Source organism: Salminus brasiliensis, chromosome 9, assembly GCF_030463535.1.
Source record: "Salminus brasiliensis chromosome 9, fSalBra1.hap2, whole genome shotgun sequence".
In the NCBI taxonomy this organism is placed as follows: domain Eukaryota; kingdom Metazoa; phylum Chordata; class Actinopteri; order Characiformes; family Bryconidae; genus Salminus; species Salminus brasiliensis.
In genome coordinates this window covers 23,169,509-23,190,450 of record NC_132886.1, presented here as the reverse complement: position 1 = coordinate 23,190,450, position 20,942 = coordinate 23,169,509, and the positions used below count along the sequence as shown (strand labels likewise).

At 39.3% G+C, this 20,942-nt stretch overlaps 1 protein-coding gene across 4 annotated transcripts; it reads right to left on the bottom strand.

Moving 5' to 3' along the window:
- Window positions 1–1,923: 1,923 nt before the first annotated feature.
- Window positions 1,924–20,172, bottom strand: zdhhc21 (zDHHC palmitoyltransferase 21). Of its 4 annotated transcripts, XM_072687882.1 has the most exons (8): window positions 20,110–20,172; window positions 18,095–18,333; window positions 15,860–15,958; window positions 12,903–13,014; window positions 10,749–10,887; window positions 9,161–9,277; window positions 3,606–3,649; window positions 1,924–2,709 (listed from the first exon to the last, which is right to left on the bottom strand). In XM_072687882.1, exons 2-8 carry the CDS (start codon window positions 18,246–18,248, stop codon window positions 2,580–2,582), a joined length of 795 nt encoding a protein of 264 aa, XP_072543983.1. In that variant the 5' UTR covers window positions 18,249–18,333; window positions 20,110–20,172; the 3' UTR covers window positions 1,924–2,579. The 4 variants fall into 4 exon arrangements, with proteins under 4 accessions (XP_072543983.1, XP_072543984.1, XP_072543985.1 ...); XM_072687883.1 differs by lacking the exon at window positions 9,161–9,277; XM_072687884.1 differs by lacking the exons at window positions 18,095–18,333; window positions 20,110–20,172 and adding an exon at window positions 17,474–17,516.
- Between the last annotated feature and the right edge of the window lie 770 nt (window positions 20,173–20,942).

Below are 20,942 nucleotides of genomic sequence, written 5' to 3'. Positions count from 1 at the left end.
TTGTTTTTGTTTTTTATAAGTAGCGCACGTGAGTTTGTGCATGTGGAAATTTACTGCTCCAGCGTGAAAACTGCTTCGGCTTGCTTTGATTAAAATGTCAAAAGCTTACAAATGTCAAAATAACCTGGATGGCTAGATGGCTAATGTTTTTTGGTGGAAACTCACAGTGTTTGTATTGGAACTTTTAGGAACTTCTAGGAACTACACATGTCTCGAAAGCTCTTTTTCTTAAATTCATCACCCCTTTTTCATAATTCATGTTCATCTTTTCATTCTTCATCATTTTTCCCCCTGAGAAGCAGCAGATCATTACAGCGACTGTAACTAAAGATCACATGACTGAAACCAATGAAAGGCGCTGCGCCGCTTAAACGGGTGCTCCATAACTGAATCTACCTCACGATAATGTCATTTCAGCTGATAATGCTGCAGATGACGATCATTTGTCTACATTTACATTATTTCCCAGACCTAAACCAAGACTTGCCGAATGGCTTCTACCCGAACAAAGCCAAGCAAGGCTAGGACAGTTTTAGTGTGCATATGTGGGAAGTAAGTTCAATGCAACATGCCATGTTGCTGCAGTAGTAAATAAGATCTGCCGTGGGCACGGTGCCATCAGGCGATTTATAATGCATACTGTCCGAGAAGCTTAAGCTTTCCATGAGTTCTACCTTAGGAATACATGTGTTTAAGCTAAAATCACAATACTATTACTATAGATTAAGAGTAAGACTGACAATTCTACTTAAAGTCAAGCATACAGTCATATGCAAAAGTATGGGCAAACTACAAGCTTTAAGAATAAGTGCACACCCTCTACATAGAATAGAACACCTCTGTACATTTATCACACAAATTCTGCTCATCTGCTTAATTAAGCATACATGACAAAATATGACATGCAGAGTAGTTCTGGCACACTTAAGGTGTTGCCTAATTCCTTACAATATGTTAAATAAAAGAATGTGTCCTCTTAAAGTAGCAGAAAATGTCACATTAAATACGTTTCCTGTAGAGGATTTGTTCACTTATCATCATCACTTAGAAAATCAACAAAACATGCCATTGTAACAGGAATGCCCAAGATTTTACATACAACTGCAGCTATTAGCTTTTTCACCAGATGATCCTGAAATGGGACCCCCCCCACAAACCCCTTAATAATAAACAAGGCCAAAGTCACAAACCAAGCAAAGCGAGGTGGGATCAAACTGCACAAAATGACTGGCTGTGTGTAGGCACTTCAAAATATTACTAAAGGTTTGTCGTTTAGCACACAGTAGAGCTACAGACCAATAAAAGAACCAAATTCCCTGGTCCCTGGAGTAGTGTTGAGTTAAATCCCACCATTCATTACTCTGATAAATGAAGGCCATATTCTGAAAATCATTCCCTTCTTAAACTGTATATACATCTATAATAGAGTTTAGTAGAGTAAAATCATAACGGCATATTAAAAAGCAATCAAAGGTTATCATCAAATATTTAGACATGTGATCTGATTCTTGGCAATTTCAATTAATAGATTTCATTGATTTAAAAAAGGCAGAAGAGCAAACAGTATCTGTCTTCACTATTTGGGACAAAAGAGGACTTAACCAGTGGACGACTTAATCAGTGGCAAAACCTTACTTGTTTTTGATACTGTAAAAAAAAAAAAAAAAAAAAAGGCAACCAATAACAAATCATGATAATGGCTTCTTATATAAATAATGTAGGATGTAATAATAATCAGTAATTCATTTGGCAGAATATACAGAAGTCAGACATCCTAAAAGGCACAAAAAAAAGTGATAAATAAAAAGTTTGAGACAAACGTGATCATATGGAATGCATCTTGGTGGGGCAAAGTGCTGCCAGCAGATTCAAGTTGAGGATTTAGTGCTGATTTGCGGTTTTGTAGCACAGGATGCATTTAACAGTGTGAATGTGTGTGTGTGTGTGTGTGTGTGTGTGTGTGTGTGTGTGTGTGTGTGTGTGTGTGTGTGTGTGTTGTGTGCCGAGTAAGTGTTGAGGCTGTCTGGCACTGTCCTCAGCTTTTGCCAGAGGTCATGGCTCACCTCTAGAGCCATCAGCCACCAGCCCCACTAAGCCACAGCTAAAACCTCCCGGAGCCCACTCTTCCCTGCCAATCACTCATGCAAACCAGGAGGAGGGGGCGGGGTCCAGCTCCAACTAATGAGTGTTACCCTGGAAACAACAAACCCTTTAATTCAGTCGTACCCCTGATGGTTCCTTACATAGTGAATACAATCCATGACATTCAGAGGCCGTTTATAAAGCTTTCGATATAAAACTAACAAACAAACAAACAATACGCACTTTATCCAAATTCCCAAGCAGGCAGAGTTTACCCTTCAATAATCCCATGAGATGTGAGCTGAGACCAGCCTTAAACCTTGGAATAAGACCATATTCAAGTCCAATATGTGTGTGGTTGAGTTCACGAACAGACGAGAACCTGAAGAAGATAGGAGTTTTGATACCTCAGAAACATCAGGCCACAGTGGAGAGACTGAGTGGAGTAGAGGACAGAGGAGTGTAAAGGACGTGTGTCCGAGTGGCCGTCCGTCTGGCTACACGTGAGCGTTAGAAGCATAGTCTAGGCGTAGCGGCCGTCTGCTTCTGAACGGCAGGAACCACAGGACCTTCCAGCGTGTGCCAAACACCTCGGCCAAGGACTGCTGCCAAGAACGTCGAGCACCGCTAAGAGCCAGACATAAACGAAGTAGCATTTCAGTGTGGATCAATAAACTGAACTCTACTTGAAAGCTACTTGATCTGGTGTATATATATATATATATATATATATATATATATATATATATATATATATATATATATATATATATATATATATATATATATGAACTCCATATAATAACTCCATATTAACTATTGTTCACAATATTGCTATTGTAGCGGTGTTTCGCAGAAAGACAACTTTTTGTACATTTTTGCCATATTTTTTTTCCCCCAAATCAAATGGAAAATGTTGTAACAATACCCCTGTTCTATGTAAATGTAGTTCATTGCATAACTAAACATTTATTGTGTTTTAAATTGTGTTATGTTTGAATAGTATAGCAAAATCAATATTAATGGTCCTTAATAGATGACTTCTAACTTACTCTTTATTAGAAGTTCTCTGTTTGAATTAAACGCATTTAAGTGTCTTAAAAAATACTGTATTTTTTCATAATGCACTTTGGCTTTCTTTGTGCCTGAACAGCACTATATTAAATAAAATTAAATGACCAGCTTGTCTTCAACAAGCATTCACCTAAACATCTCTTAACAGCAGCTGAACTCTAAGTTAAATGTGCTTGTACTGTATATTAACCCTAACCTTAAACCTGAACATGACCTTAACTTTATCTTCAACCTTAACCCAGGCCTAACCCTAATAATGAACTTTTACGTTCAAGTTTTAACAAATGGCTAATCATTTGAGCAACTGTAGATAACCCAATGGTGGACCTTCAGAATAAAGCGTGATCTAGGCATCAAAATGCTAATGAGGGAACATGTAACAAGTATGTCTCGTTTTCAAAGGTTTCTATCTTGTAATGGCCAGGTGAAATTTAAATAAGAGCACTTACATCCCCTCTGAGAAGTGAGACATTTTCTCTATAGTAGTCGTGTCCTGTTAAAACAGAAAAGGGAAAGGATGGATATCATAAAATGTAAAAGTTACACAATCAAAATAACTCTTCAACCATATGAAAAGAGGGAGATATGGTGGGTTTGTGTGATTTGTAGCACTTTCGACCCACTGCAAACGCAGGTCTGCGTGCTAAACCCCTTCCTCCTCCTCGTTCCCACGCTGAGAACGAAAGACGCTACAGCATGCACCAAGACAAAAGAGAGACAGTGAAGCTGTCAGCAGAGAGAACCCCTTGGTGCCCTCTTCACCTTGCCAAGTTGGCACAGGGGCAAGAGGGCATCTGCATGTGGACAATAGGCCCGCATGCGTCGGCCTACTGAAATCCCCCCTGCATGCCAGGTGAGGGGGTGAGGCAAGCTGAACAAGAGACAAAGAAGAAACACTGCAGCTGAGTATGCAAATGAGAGCCGGGTTAGCTCTACCACCACGGAACCTATTTATGGAAGAGTGAGGAGGGGAAAGGGGTGTGACCTAGAGCTCCATTTGGAAACAAAACAAAAATCATTAGTTACTTATATAGTCAACCGTTCAGACAATCAAAAAGGCACCTTTCAACCCCTAAAACTGACACAAAGACCTGCTCTCTGCTCTTGGACCTCAGACATGAAGCTAGTGAATATAGTGATTTAAAGGAGAGAATATAAAAGGTATTAGAGGCAGTGATTTCCTGACTAATTATTGTAGTCTAGGGCTACTAAGGGGCACCTTCAGAATTGTCCAGGGTTGGAAACGCCTGGTATTCGCTCCAAAATACAGCAGAAATTAGCCAATGCACTGATTGTTGTTGTGGTGCAAATAATCAGCAAAGCACTCTACATGTGAATATTGTAAAAAAACAATTATTATAATTTCTTTTTTCCTTTAAACATCCTATTACAGGACTTTAAAAGAATATGTAACATTGGTAAAGTTTCAGTAGTCCATATGCAAACACTGAGCTGCAAATACAGTCCCTTTTTGAGTGTGTTTGACAAAAAACAACACATTTGCATGGACTCACCTATTTAGTCTGCACTGTAACCATTCATGTTATAATGAGTGTTTAAGACTGGATTGCTTTGTGAATGAGGTCAAATATAGGTCAGCTAATCAGAACAGTGGGCAATTTTAAGCAATTAAAAAAATATATATAAAAAAATAATTTAAAAATATAAAAGATAAAAAGGAATAAAAAGAGATAAAAAATAGCTTGGTAAACAGCAAATGTGGAAATGAACCATCACTGCTTTTGGTACATACACTCAATATAACTACTTTGCCATCAGCAGCCGGAGTCTGAGAGAACACAATTGGCTGTGGGTAGATGGTGCGCTCTTCTCTCATCACTCTTAAGCGATGTTGGTCACCAAAACTGTCGGTTAGCTGGTGTGGCAGAGCTGGGGACCTTGTGCTTTTCTCAGAGCGTGTCGCCTGCCTGGCAATGCTGTATCGACAGCAATTTGAAAGAAAAAAAAAAAAAAAAAATGGTGAGATGGTGGCTGGCTTTTGCATGTATCAGAGAAGACATGTGTTAAGCCCTTGCTAAAGGGCCTGCTAGTGTTGGGAGCATTGCTAGTGCTAGGGGGAGCTACCAATGGGTGGGTTAATTGGCAGTACCAAATTAGAAGAAAAATGTATCAGAGTGCTTAGTTCTCGCTCACTCAACGCAATGTTTTATTGTTGATGTGTGGTTTACTTCAAAAAGATGCTCTAGGACCCTGGGTGGTCCAGCAGACTAAGGCGCGATCACCATAATCAGAGAATCACTGGAGCAAAAGACACAGTAGTTAGATTAGTCAATTCATCCAATAATAGATGAACAACAGAATCATTTTTATCAAGCCAAGTCATCAATATTCTGAGCAAGCAAGTCGATCTGAATCACAGCGTGCACTGTACTGACCTCAGTATGAAGGTGTCAAGAGAGAGTCTTATCAAGGATCAGCGGTTAAGTGTGGCAAGACTTAACCACGAAAGAAAAGCAATTGTCAAACAAGCTACCAGCTAACTACCCTGCCAGACACCAAATCCCATAACGCCCCATATTAGAGGACGGTGGAGCTAGGGTGTAAGGCTGAGTATGTTGGCGTAGGCTTTCTCTTCATGAGGGAGAGAAGGCTTCAAAGGTTATGGTGGGGTTACACCTGATAAGGCAGCTTATGTTGTTCAGCTAACGACAGCAGATAGGAAAACACCGACTAGGCCAGGGAATCCAATCAAGGAGAGGACACATCAGCGGCTGCCAAGAGATGTACTCAGGGACATCCGGGGACACAGTAAACAATTTCACACGTTAATGTGATAATAACTGTGCTAAACGGCTACTTCTCCTGGAAGTCTTACTGCATCTCATCAGCAGGTTTCTTCCTTAATCCATCTTGGCCACAGACATGTGTGCTCTGTGAGGCATGTGATGTGGATGGTTAGATGGGGTGGTGTCTTGAGGATAGCACAGCCTTTACTGGTCAAAGAGCGATAACAACTTACAGCTATCGGTAATGGAAGTAAAGCAGTTCGGGGTGCCCCAAATAAACTTCTGTTGGCGGTTCTGCTCAATGAAGATAGCTGAGCTTTTGGGCAGACTAAGTTTAAGGCTATTTCATTAGATATTTATGTATTTTTCCTTTAGAAAATCAAAAAAACTTTAATATGGAATTTGAAGGTAAAAAACACGGGAGACACTGGGGTTTGATATCGGTCTGGGTGACTGTGCTACGCGGCGCAACACCAACAAGAGCCCTTGGGCAAGACTCTGAACACAACATTGGCCCACCTCTGTTATATGAGTAACCTTGTAAGTTGCTCTGGATGGTGTGATGTAATGTTTGCTTCTAGAAACTTTGACCAAAGTGCCCCAACTTTTGCTGTATATGATGTGATACTTAGCTTTGTCGAATTCTGATTTCCTTTTTTTTCCTTAAAAGAGGCCAATTTTAATGAGAAGAACAATGTATAAAGGTGCCAGCTATCTAAGAAGAAGCAAGTAAACAGAGGCAAATAATAATAAAAAAAACAACACAACAACAGGTGGAGCTGCAGGTCAAAGTGGACATGACTGGCCAATAGAAAATTAGATTAGGGTAAAGAGCGCTCTCATTTTCTGGGTTGTGGTCATTTTCTGAATTTAACTAGGTCACACCTAATCCTCTTTTCTCTGGTCCTTACATGAAGTCATCAATTAAGGGATCAGAGTCAAAAGTGATTATCCTACTCCCCCTCTATCAGCCACAGTGTCAGCACAATCAACAGAGAAAGCAGAGAGGGGAAGGTGGACACTCCACACAGTTCTTTGTAAATAACTTCTAGCAAATCATAAAAAAAAAAGATCCCTGTTTATCTGTTGGGACCTTCAACTCCTCAGAGTAGGGGTAGGGAATGGTCTGCACAAGCTGTGTGAAGGCAACTCCAGTCGAAAGCTTTACAAGGCACTGTGTCGGACAGTGTCTGCGTGTGCACAGAGGGCCACAGGCCAACTTTATGTCCAAAGGTCGTTACAACATGTGCAAGTCTGGCAGCTACAGAGTAGTGGAGCTGGGAGGGAAAGAGTATTAACACACTGGCAGAGAACAATGAGGACACTCAATACAATACCCTCTCACACCAGCCCAGCCCAGCTTACCACAAAAACACACCTATTCAATCGTTTGAATCTGCAAGATCCAAGAATGAATGCAGACCATTTCAGATCAGCCTCATAGTTTCTGACCATGGCTATGACTACTGACCATAAGTATAGTGTTACTATGATATTATTTTACTATTACTACTACTTACTATGACTACTGGCTATTGGACAATTGGACATACATGTCCAGTGGGCAGCCATCGCTGCGACACCCGGGAGCAAGGAGGGTGAAGGGCCTTGCTAAGCCTGGGTATTAAACCCACAACCCTGCCATCAATAGCCCTGGTGCTCTGACCGCTAAGTTACTACTGCCCCTACTACTGAAAAGGACTATGACTGGCTCTGACTCACAACTGGATTGTGAGTCTCTGAGGACCAGTTGGAAAACCACTGTATTAGGCAATTAATCAAACTCTTATGTCTTTTGTGGTCTCCACTCACTTTGCCCTCGTCACAGCAGCCCCATCAGGTTTGGGCACCCCGATTTAGGGCCAGATTTAAAACATGAACTGCCAAATGTCATGTGCTATTATGAGCAAACAGGGTCATGGTAATACCTATTTTCATTCAGAAATTATAATCCTTTTACAGTTCACCACTGATATACGACACTACTGTATTTTTTCATCTATTGGGATTGATCACCATGGCAAATTTGCAGCTGTGCTTGAGAATGATTTTAGATCACAAACAGAGATATTGAATATTTCAGAACTACTTAGAACATGGCTCATCCAATCAGATTAAGAAACAGACTTTGCTGCTTCGGTTTCATGATTTAGTAATCAGCTTAGGGCAACGTTTGTGTAAAGCCAGAACTTCCGCTATGTCTGAATGCTTTTTCCCTTCTACTTTCTCATTTCTATTTAATACTGAGCTGATATTGGTTTTTTTACCAATGTACAGCCTTATTTATATTTATATATTTTCAATATTCTTTTTGCTTCTGCTTAAAAAAATCAAATCAAATAAAAATAATAATAAGAAATATACACATATATATATATATATATATAGTTTTCTTTGACATGTTTATTTTAGCACACAAATACAAGGTGACCACTGGGAATTAATATGCATCGCTAATACCCTGGAACGTTTGTGGACACCCCATCTAAAGAAAGCATTCAGCTACTTTAAAATCTTAACAGCTACTTTAGTGTTGACACAGATGTGCAAATGCATACACATAGCACGTCTAGTCTCTGTGGAGAAGTCTTGCCAATAGAATAGGACCTTTTGGAGCAGAAGCATGAACCGTGGCTAATGCAAGGCGTGGGCTAGAAGGGGTATAAAAAAACTTTTGGGCGCAGAGTTGGGAGTTGGGGGATGAGGTGGGGTGGTGATGTTCCAAAATGCAATTAAAACCTCACAGCAACGCTCCAAAAGCTAGTAGAAAGCCTTTCCTGGCGTATATATATACACCCTTCATTTCAGACGAAGCAATGGTTTAGCAAGTGTCCCAATACTTTTGTCTATGTAGTTTATGTTGATTTCTTATTAGCTTTAACTGAGATGTACAGATTACCATGACTTTATGAATATGACTACATCACTGGGGCTCAGTGCCATTATCATAGTGTTATGAATCAGGTAGTGAATGTAACATATTTCTCATATTGATACTGCTTTTGTTTAAAGGCAATGGTTGCAGCCACACACATACCCATGGCCTTAGTCACTTGCATTTATCTAAACATCTCCAACACTACACATACAAACAGTGAAAAGTGAGTCTTCAGATTTTACAAATCTGAAGAGCTTTCCCTTTAAAGGGGATTTTGCAAATGACTGGCAGGTGTTTGAGTAAAAGAGAGAGTGTGAACAATGGTAGGAGAACATAAGCTGTGTGAAAGAGAGATGAGAAGAAGAGAGAGATGACTCACAGCGAGGATTCCTGTGATCTGTGAGTAGAAGAGACTGCTCATGCCTCCAAACATGATCAAGCCCATGAAGCAAGACACGCGCAACAGCGCTAACTCATGACGCACCGCAAACAGCTCCTAAAAAACAAAGCAAGGACATCACACACATGCATCCATACCTCACAACTCAATCCCTAGTCTTTGTTTCAACGTGCCATACCCCCCCGCACACACACACCAAACGTGCACACACACATTCACACAAAAATGGGATTTCCACAGGGCTCATTAGGAGAGACTGTTGTTTTTAGCAGTGATTCTGTGCTCCATGTTCATTTGCCTGGCTTGAGGCTCTCTCTCTCTCTCTCTCTACGCCTATATCACTCCAAACACACATCCCAATTCAGCATATTCTGCCCAACACTAAAAGTCAAGCTTTCCAGGAGATAACGCCCCTATCTCTCCTGCACAGGCGCTTCTGTGTGCATTCACCCCTCCTCTCGCCTCTCAGCTGGGTTCGTTTACTTACACACAATGTGGCATAAACAAACAAAAACAGGAAATGAGATACTACAGGCTTTATTTGCAGGCCGGCGGCTACTGCCAAGGAGATGGCTCAGCTGTTTCAGCTGTTATTGTGGATGCACTGATTAGTCCGGGCGAGGACGAAAGAAAAATGAATGTAGCGTTAATGCAAAGCAGACACGGAGAACAAACATGTCCATTAGCTAATTTCCCATCAGTTTAATTTCATATTCATTTTTTAAATACTTACATACATACATACATACATTCATACATAACAAAGAGGAAACAGGGAGGTGGTGTTAATGTTTTGGCATTATATGACATACATATACATATAACCACACACACACACACACACACTATATATATATATATATATATATATATATATATATATATATATATATATATATATATAGGAACACTTAGTTCCTACAACATAGTTGTAGTTCTATAACTACAGACTATAGTCCAGCTGTTTCTCTGTGTATTTTTAGCCTCCTTTCACACTTTTCTTTAATTGTTAGGACCCCACGAAACTGCAGTAAAACTGACATGGTGGTGGTAGTGTTAGTGTGTGTTGTGTTAGTGTGATGGTTTAAGTGGATCAGACACAGCAACCTGTGGGCAGAATCCTATGACCACTGATAAAGGACTAGAGGATGACCCCAGCAGAAACTGTGCTGCAACATCTACAAGGTGGACCAACTAGGTAGGAGTGTGTGTAATAAAGGGGACAGTGAGCAGACATAGTGTTTAAAACCTCCTGATCAACCTCCTGTATTCAATCACCTGTATTTTGCTTAGGGCTGCTCAGTTCTACATACAAGCAAACACATAGCATTGATTGGACCAAACAGAAAACAGTTATGTTCTCATGGACTCAGAGGCCAAAACTGCTGAGTGATCTGGAAGCTCCCAATCAAAATTAATGCATTTCTAAATTTACACAACACAATCAATTTAGCATTATTATTATTATTATTATTACTACTACTACTACTACTACTACTACTACTAATAATAATAATAATAATAATGAAAATATTGAGTCTACATGTGAAATATGGCATAGTCTTACCCTGTCCACTGAGACTAGGGCCTGGAAGTAGTAGTACTGGCAGAAGTCCAGCACCAGAGTGTAGAGACTCAGGACCTGAGTGTAAAAACACAACTGCAGAAAGAGCCAGTGGTTGTCTTCCCCAACGCAGTTATTAATCCTGAAAATAGACAGACAGACAGATATAGACAAAGTTAAGTCACATATACAAGCTGAAATAAAATAAAGGCTCTTCAAAATAAAAGGTGTTTTAAATGGTTCTTTAAGCAATACCATAGAAGAACCACATTTGGTACCCTAAAGAAAAAAAGTCACAGAAGTACTAATTGGTAAACAATGATATTCTAATATAATGAAGAGGGGGGGACATACAATAGGCAATAAATGGAAGAGGGCAGAATTAGGCAGGGATGGATAAGCCAAGCCAGAGCTTAATTCAAACGGACGAAAAACGATATGGCCACTTTTTTCCCTTTCTTTCTCTCTCGACCATTACAGGCGATGACAGGGAGTCACGATTTGCTGAGTCCAGACAGACTGAGGCCTTCTTCAGCCGTACTGTACCACTCTGCTCCGGGCTAGCGGTCACACACTCCCCTCGTCATTCGATATCTCCTCCCCCTCCATTTTACATTTCTATAGAGGCCTTATTAACGTTACACAAACACATACTGTCCGGCAGCAACACAACCCTGTCTGGAGATTGGGGGTCTTTTAAGGTTACACGCTCAGTCTGGGGCAAAGGGGCAAACTCAGATGGGTCCAAACTTCAGTCTTTTGTGCATTTAGTCATTTAATGCATTCAATGCATTCATGACTGTAAGCATTTAAAAAATTAATTAATAAAAACAGTGGTGGACATATAAAATAGAGCATGAAGTCCCAGCTTTCACTTGAACTGTGTGTAGATGCAGCACAGTACCAGATCAGATTGCTGATTTTAATGAATGCCGGAAAAAAAAAAAAAAAAAAAAAAAAAAAAAAAAAAAAAAAAAAAAAAAAAAAAAAAAACACACACACACACACACACACACACACACACACACACACACACACACACACACACACACACACACACACACACACACACACACACCATTTCAGAGGATAATTCAAGGGCACACTACAAGCTGGCAGTACTGTTGTCTAAGATTTACAAATATTACAATATTTTAAGGTGGTAATACAAATCTTACTGAGCCGTCAATCAAGACAGCCAAGAACATATGGCATAAGGACTATGGGACTGTGCTACAATAAACATGCTAGTAGGATCAAAAATATCTTAATAGACTTCCCCCCAAATACTCAACAACAAGAAGTGACATCTCATGACTTTGATGTATCATTGTGAAGCTAATACCATCCAAATCCATTTCTTTGCCATTTCTGTTTATTCCCACTGGTTGAAAATGCCAGATTAGAAATTTATAAATTAGAGATGATTATCTATAGAGATTGTTGTCAGATTGAAATAAAATAAGTGTACTGAATATTGGAGGGAAAACAAACAGAATGAATCTGAACTGACACTTGCCAAGGTCAGCAATCAATTATTTCACAGTGATTAAAAAAAATGCCATTAATTGAAAAGTTGCAAGGCAAAATATGAGCATAAAGGCACAGTATTCCACAATAAGGACACTATCCAACAATCAAACATGGTGGTGGTAGGATGTAGCTTGTCATAACTGACAAAACCATGATCATGAATTCTCATCTCTACTAGAAGATCCAGCAGGAGACGGTCCTGTCTTGTCAATTGTCAGATCAACGATACAAAGCTCAAACGCATTTAAGTTATACAGTAAGACAACTGTAAGAGCACTATAAGAGCCACTTCTAAATGGCTCAAAAGACACAAAACAAAGGATTTGCAGTGGCCTACTTACAGTCCTGACCTGAACCACATTGGGATGACAGTACCTTAAACAAGCAGTGAATGAGCAGTTAATGCTTGAAAGCCCTCTAATGATGCTGAATTAAAGCAATTCTGCAAAGAAGACTGGATCAAAGTTTTTAAAGGAAAAAAATAAAAAAAGAGAGAGAGAGATCATCAGAGGTCAAAAGTCTAAAGGGACAATGAGTATTAACAGAGGTCCTTAAGCCCACCTTTTTATCTTGGCCCTTCCCCAATCACAAACAATAAATAGGTCTTAGAAGCTGTGGGCTTACCAGGGGCAGTGGTGGTCCATGCGCCGGACACAATGGCCACAGCGACTGCAGTGGTGTGACCTTTTTGGCCTCATCAAGTTGCATTTATTACACAGCTCCCACTGTTCACGTTCTACAGTCAAACACAGAGGGAACAATATTTCAAGAAAGCCACAAACAGACTGGCATTCATTACTGAAACAGAAACAGACTCCCAGACTTCATAAATTAGCCTATTCCATAAGACGCCTCTGTCAGAGAAGCCTCACTGCTGTAGAGTTTAATCAATCATGCTATTAGTAAACACAACCTTTCCAATCAATAGGGGGTTAATGGAATTTTGTCCAGCAAAGTCCAAAAAAAATAAAAAGACTAAAAAAAAAAAAATCACCAACCAACATATCAGCATATATACAGGATGTATGCAGAGATTACATACAAGCATGAGAACACATTGTTTCTTCTGGACGTTGTTTCTAATGAATAATAACTGAGGAGATTCCATTATATTAAATGAATATTATATTATAATATATTATATAGGTACAGTTATAGATACAATATATTAAACCTATAATATCTATCAGGTTAAATGCACTTACAGCAGGAAAACAAAAAGAGATACCAGAGCACATGAAATAATCATTAACATTAATGTAATATCTGTTCAGGAAAACTATGATATGTAATATATATTTTTGAAACTATATTAAGACAAATAGCAGCAGAAAACAAGAACACAAATGTTCAAGTGTTGTCATTATTAACATGTATACAGGCTGGACCGGAGAGGTTGGAAGCCTTTTAAGTCGATGTTGATTACTAGGAGCAGGATAATGACCTCAGACAGTGATCTAAGAATCACCCTCATTTAACTCTCTAGGAACTATGGCAGTCCTCTACTAAAGGATGGTCTGATCCTGTATTTGATAAACATTGAGCGTTTTTGCCCCACTTTACTTTACTTCTATACAATTAAATACTTTTTTAATGTAATAAATAACAAAAATATAATAAAAATTATATTACATATTACATTATTCAAAAAAATAAAAATAGTTTAAATACTGAATGTAATCGAACTTGAATAGAACTTTTGGCATCTCATTTAAAATACTGAAAAATGTGTCATCATTCACTATAAAAATTACAACATGACTGACTGATTTCACACTTTTGTGGAATATTTCTTAAAAGATTCAAAATAAAAGAAAAGAATGATTCTTATTTGGCACATTCATAGACATGGACAGATGTTCCTTGAGAACAAACATATGCATCATCTGTCTTCTGCATAGCTGTGGTTCCAACTGGTTCTCAGTCATTGTAAAACTACACATTACCTTCAGTTAATTAAATAAGATGTTTATTACCATCTTTGTCTATCATCATATTCAAGCATAATGTCCTAAAAAGGGAACAGTCTCAGTGATTTCATGGTCTTATTTGTATTTATTATGTCATTACCTTTTCTCCTCCCCATGTCCACTGCCACAACTGATTCGATCTTACGTGACCTTGTCAAGTCAGCCGACTTAAATCTTTTCAGGTAGTTTCTAACGCCATTAAGGCAAGTGGATATGTGCTAATCTCGCCCACATCCAGCTCCAAAAAAGCTGATCAGGCTTAACTAGCTTAGCGCCAGGCAGGTAAGGTGATGAGCTCCTCTCTGATTCTACTGGAGCTTTCAGAGAACTGCCACAGCTCACAAATCCACAGCCCCAAACGGATTTAGCAACTCATGATAGGGGTGAAGGCAGGGCAGCTGAACACTGCCGCTTAGGTAGAGGGGAGCTGGATGTTCTCTGACCATGCTTTATTTAAACTAAACTTTATTGTTTTGGTGTACGCCCCTTGTTTTTTTTTTTTTTTTTGGGGGGTACAGTGTACTGGATCCTAAAGCAGAATTACTATTTTAGGATAGTTTAATTTTAGATGAACTTCAAAAAAGCACTTTAAAATCATCCTTAATTGCTAAACCATATTCTATACAAAAACACTATTAATGGTGCACGCCTTTTGGCAATTTGTGGATGGCCAGGCGTTTCTAGGCTGAAACCAGCACAACACTCCCCTCTGCTGGTAGCTGTGTAGAAGTTCACAGACGTCTGAAATGCACTGCATTTTGGATATAAAAACATGTGCCACAAACACTACTAGCATGCATCAACCTTTTTTTTCTTATACACTATATGGACAAAAGTATTGAGACTACTGATCACAAATTTCTTTCAACATCAAGGGATTTAAAAGAGACTTTATCCTGCCTTTGTTGGAGTAACTGTCTCTCCTGTCCAGGTAAAGATTTCTACTAGATTTTGGAGCATTGCTTGGAGTTGTGAGGTCGTTGAGGTCGATGTTGGATGATCACCACCCCACCTCACTCTCAACGTTCATGTTTATCTGCTCCAGAGTGTCCTATTCTATTGGCAATCCTTCTCTACATGGACTAGAGAAGCTGTATGCGAGCATTTGCACATCGGTGTCAGCAATGGGTGCAACATTTAGTAGCTGAACGCATTCATTAAAAGCAGTGTCCCTAAATATTTGGACATATAGTGAAAGTTACGTCTAGGAGTATGATTTTAGCTGCAGTGTAAATAGTGGAAGAGGGCAGAAATTGGTCTGAAGTGTTTCTGAGAATTTAACCGTAATTTTAGGTTCAGTAACATACCATTTGTACAGTGCATGAGGTGGGGATTGATTCTACTGGAAATACTGTATGCCTAACAGTTTTTTTTATTAGCTTATGGTTAATGGTTCTGATATAGGCAAATATAAAGCTGGAGGGAGCTATTTCGGCTCAGAGAGGCAATAAAAGTTGAACAAAATGAATAAATCTCAGTCAGTGCAGTGCATGCAGAAATCATCCTGCATATTATTATTATTCGTTTTAATCACTGTGTGGCCCATTATGTAGTCAGTCATTTATGGTGGTGTTCTGCTGCTTCTGAAAGACTGAAAACTAAATGATTTACCTGCAATTGGAATTTTGGGGTCTTGAGCAAGACGTCCAGGATCCGCTGTGGAAGCCCTTAACAATGCAGACACACACAAGAGTGATGCTAGGTAGTAACCTTGGGAAAGAGAGAGTGGGACCAACAGAGAGTGACAGAACGACAGAATGAGAGAGATCTACAGAAAGAGAGCTTGATTCACTTTTACCAGTTAGCATAACACACTAAAATCCATCTACTATCCCCAAGCACAGATCAAAAAAAGCCTCAACACTGAGCTTCAGTGAACTCTACTGCTTTTTCACTAGGTAGTCAAAGGTGCTGCCTATAAGCCATATTGTCATTCAATGACTATTCCATGCCTAAAATGCAAATCTGCTTTTGCTGCCCAACAACCTGCGTTGTTGCACTTCTCGTACAGGCAAAGTATGGTGGTCATCAAGCATGGTAGCTTCTAATGCACTGTTTTTCCTCTGTAAAGTTTAATGGAGCGAATAAACATGAATCTATTGGCACCATGCCTAATGCCAGACGTGGGCTAGAGTGGTGTAAAGTCCCCCAGAATTGAGCTGCAACACTGTGCGACAATTAGTACTTCTGGCATGAGGTGGGGCGTTGATCATCCAATATCCGAACATCATGTCGCTAAATTAAATCAAACCCTCACTGCAATGCTCCATAGCAGAAAGCCTTCTAGTAGCCTTCTAGTAGATACTAGTACCTTTTTAATACTCTTGATTTTGGAAGAAACAATGAATGAGCAGTGTCCCAATACTTTTGTCAATAGTGTGTACCTTCTATTTAAACTATTGAAAGATCACGTACTATTTAAACCATCACTTCAGTGTGTACACTGACTAAACCAGTGCTCTTGGGGAGCTACCTTGTTGCAGGTTTATCTAATCTAACACATCCCATTCAGACAATCAGAAGGTACTTCTAAAGGCAGCAACAAGTTGGATCAGGCAGGGTGGATTAGGATTGGATCCAAAATCTGTGGGAAGGTAGCTCTCCAGGAACAGGGCTGGAAACTACTGGGCTAGACGGTTTCCAATTTTTAGCTCTGGCCACTGCTTTGCTCAAACCCATTTGCTTTCAGTTAGTCACTTGTATTTACAGTTGTACAACATCTGGCCAGAAGGTGCCTCAGCCTGCTTCCTAAAGGGATTGAGGCCATTTGATTTCTAGCGGTTCTTAGACGGCCTCGGGTGCATTTACACCTGTACTTTCAGACAGATAATCCTCATCCTGGTGTATACAACAGAATCCAGATATGGCCAGATGTAAATAATACCCTTTCATTAGGTTACAACCATGCTGTTGAGTTTAGTGCGGTTTTGCCACACTTTAACTGGTTAGCTAATTGCCAAGCCCATAATGAGATGAACTGGGTGTGAAAGTTCAGGTTAAACACCTCTGCATTGCTGTGGCACTCCAGAGCCTGAATTGTACACACCCATTCTCAGTGTCGGTTAGGGTAAAGGTTTCACATAATTACACTCTCTGTCACACTAGAGGACAAACCAGTCTGATAACTCAGAGCTCTTAAGATAAGCTCTCACTCTGGTCTCCCTAGGGGTACTGCCCAAACCAGACCGCTGAGGTCATAAAAAAAAATGTGAGTGAGCCCAGCACCTTAACATCAGTGCAGTCACGTCTCTTGATTTCTCTGATTGTGTCGGGTCTGACAGGTTTTCTCTGGGAATAAATGAAAGGAATTCAGTGGGGGCTGATCTTCAGTGGGGGCTGATCTTGAGGCTTAGTGTGCATGGTAGTGTAACATTAACTAATAAAAAAAAAAATCCAACACTTCAAATAAGAGGGAATATAGAAGTCTAAATTGCTTTAATAAAGGTCTAGATGATTAATTATTAACATAATTATATTAAAAATATAATACTAGTTGATATTACTTTGAATAGCAGGTTTGACAGATAATATCCAAGGGAGGTCTTTGGGTTGGAGACTTTAAGCAGATCAAAGGATGTCTGGTGTCTGAGTATTAAACATGACAGTGTTGTTCAGTTGTGTTGATATGTTATGTAAATATCTAGCTGTAAGTTGTTTTAAAGCTAGAAAGCCAAAACAAAAAACTGTCCAAATACTTTTGGACAGCAAATTGTACTCCATTGGATAACATGTTTCTGTACTAAGTAAATTACAGACCTGATGTCTTTACAAAAGACCAAGAGACCATTATAACTTTACAGAATATCAAGATTCAAATTTTAGGCCGTCTCGCCCACCCCTACTCACAGACCACTAGTGCTCCTGGGATGTTTCCTTCATTATAGTGTGGCAGCAGCACCAGCTTAGGAATGAAGAAGGTGTTGTAGAGCCACACAAACAGCACCATGCCAAGGCAGAACCAGCCCATGGGGTCCACCACAAAGTGCAGTCGCAGCTTCATCCTTCTGCATAACACACGGCCCAAGGACACTGCAAAAGGCTCCTGCTCCCAGACTCGGTTTTGACTCCAGATCAATGGTGGGACACTGCAATACAGTTTAAATGGAACATATTGATTTCAAAGAGGCTGGATATGAAAAATGCATCACCTAGGAATAGAAAGGCATTCATATGCGGCCTAATGGTGGTTGGAAGCGCTCAGTAAACAGTAAAAACAAAGAAGACTTTCCACAGTTAGTGGGCTAGAAACAGTTGTACTCTTCTGCTTCTACAGTGACAATTTAATCATCATCCAGAACTGAACCTAAAATTGGTACGCTGTATTAATTACAGCATTTATATGCATGCCCATATTATTCAGCAATACCTTGCCTTTCATGATTGTATATCTGCTACCTACACATACCTACTTTCAATTCATTTAACAGGAACAGCTCGTAGGGGAAGCAAGTGAGGAACTGAGCAGGTTTGTGTGACACTGATCTGTATGTTCACATACTACTCTCTGAAAAATGAAGGTGTCACAAAAGGGTTCTTATGTAATGTAATGGAAGAAACATTCTTGGTTCCTTAAAGAAGCATTTAGGAAGAGATGTATGTGTGAAGAACCTTTGAAAAGGTTGAAAGAAGTTGATTTTAAAAGGTTCTTCAAACTTACAGCTCAAAAACAGTGGTTCTTCTGTGGCCTGGCTCAAAGACCCCTTCGTAGCACCTCTATTTTTAGGAGTGTAATATGCTGCTTCTTTCTGTTAATATATAGCTGTGATAATATACAGCTGTGTCAATACCGATCCAGCCATATTGAGCTAAAAGTGAAACATATCAAGCTTATAAAACCTTATCAACAACACTAGGGATGCACAATGATATCAAAATAATAAAAAAATGACTGAAATCTAATTTAATCCGGTTAAATGAAGAAATATGGGATATAATAGCCCATAATGTTGCTAAAAATGGATTTTAAACCATCTACAATTAAACCCTGCACTTCCCTATAATGCCAATTCCAATGCATTCAGGTGCAAATTCTGTTTTACAAATATGTGCACATCAGCATTGACAAATATGTAAATATGAAAATGTTCAAATATCGGCATCGACCCAGAATTCCCACAGCATTGCGTTCCTAATTAATAAAGTATAAATATTTTCATAATGTAGCCCATAACACCTACTTCTGCAACACAGTGCCCTTAGATACTGACCTCCATTTCTGACTGTTTGGTTTTTATTATGATCATAAACTCTATAAAGTCTAGAAGAGCACGTGCTTTGCACCTTTACATGTGTCCAGTCACATCCTCCTTTGGTTTACTGCCACCTCTGGCCAAGGCATAACACATGACATGGCATGAGTGAAAGGTCTGAGATGCAGTGCTACTGAGAGACACGCTTTTAGGAGCGGGTTTAAACCGACTCTTCTCTCCTGCCCCTCTTATTTCTCACAGTGGTGAAGATCAACGTAGCAGAACAGCACTAATAAAGCTGGGGATGAGCAGCTTCCAGCTCTAAACCTCTGGCTAATGAACTGTAGCATGTTGTGGCCTGCCCCTCTCTCTCTTACATGCACAAATACACACACACACACACACACACACACACACACACACACACAAAGGTAAAGGCAGTCAAAGCTAGAGCTGTCTGTTTAGGCGACATGATGAGCTAACGTTAGTCACTGCTGCTAACTCAGCTCTCTCAGTTCATCTCAGCCTCACTCAGATGACCTGGATAAACAGACCAGCTCAGAGCTCGCTGTAGAAACACAGCCCGGCTGTAAAACAGCGGTACGAGGGACGTGTAGTCCTCAAATCCGCCGCAGCTCAGTTTAGCAATACGGAGAGAAGAGACACACTTACTGGCTGACAGCTTCTTGCTGGGGAGCTGATTGAAGTCTCTGATAGTGTTTAGTCTATTTCCTAGACTGCGATTCTACGGCGGCCGCGAAGTACAAATAGAGAGACCACGCTGAGGGGGTGGGGAGGGGGTGGGGGGCATGTCTTAGTGTTCATGACGTATTTCTGATTACAGTTTTTGTAAGTTAGACTTTAGGGCGTTGAGGATGGGGTAGATCCTAACGACGCGTGTTTCCACAAAATATAATCTGCTCTAAAAAATTATGTAAACAAGTTCGTAACTCTTATGAACTTGTTTACATCATTTTAGAGCAGATTATATTTTTATCACGAATAATAAATAAATACATAAATAAATGTAGTATCACCATTGGCGGTGGTGATTATTATTATTATTATTATTATTATTATTATTATTATTATTATTATTATTAATAATAATAATAATACATTATTTGAGTAATACATCGTTTGAATAATCATAACTGAATTTATTCTATTATTACTGTAATAAATATTAGTAGAAATAGTAGTAGTTAATGACTGAGGTAATAATAATAATAATAATAATAATAATAATAATAATAATAATAATAATAAACAACTAAAATCTACTGCAAAACCTGAACAATACTAAAAAAAAAATTAGATTTGCTTTTCTTCTAATTTATTCTGTTTTAAAGTAGCATTTTTACCACAGAATTCAGCACAATAAGATCTATTTGTTTTTGTTTTAATTGAGTGGCTTATTTAAATGACCCGTCTGTTAGTGCATGATCATGATGTGTTGCCTGGCAACACATCCTTAATTTGCATTTCCCTATGATAAGACCTGT

Bases quoted from the DNA above. Each gene is read 5' to 3' on its own strand.
- zdhhc21 (XM_072687882.1), bottom strand. From the start codon at position 18,248: ATGAAGCTGCGACTGCACTTTGTGGTGGACCCCATGGGCTGGTTCTGC. The intron at 10,888-12,902 runs GTAAGCCCACAG...GTCTATTTTCAG, and splicing joins ATGGACCACCACTGCCCCTG to GATTAATAACTGCGTTGGGG. The intron at 9,278-10,748 runs GTAAGACTATGC...TTTGTTTTTTAG, and splicing joins CCCTAGTCTCAGTGGACAGG to GAGCTGTTTGCGGTGCGTCA.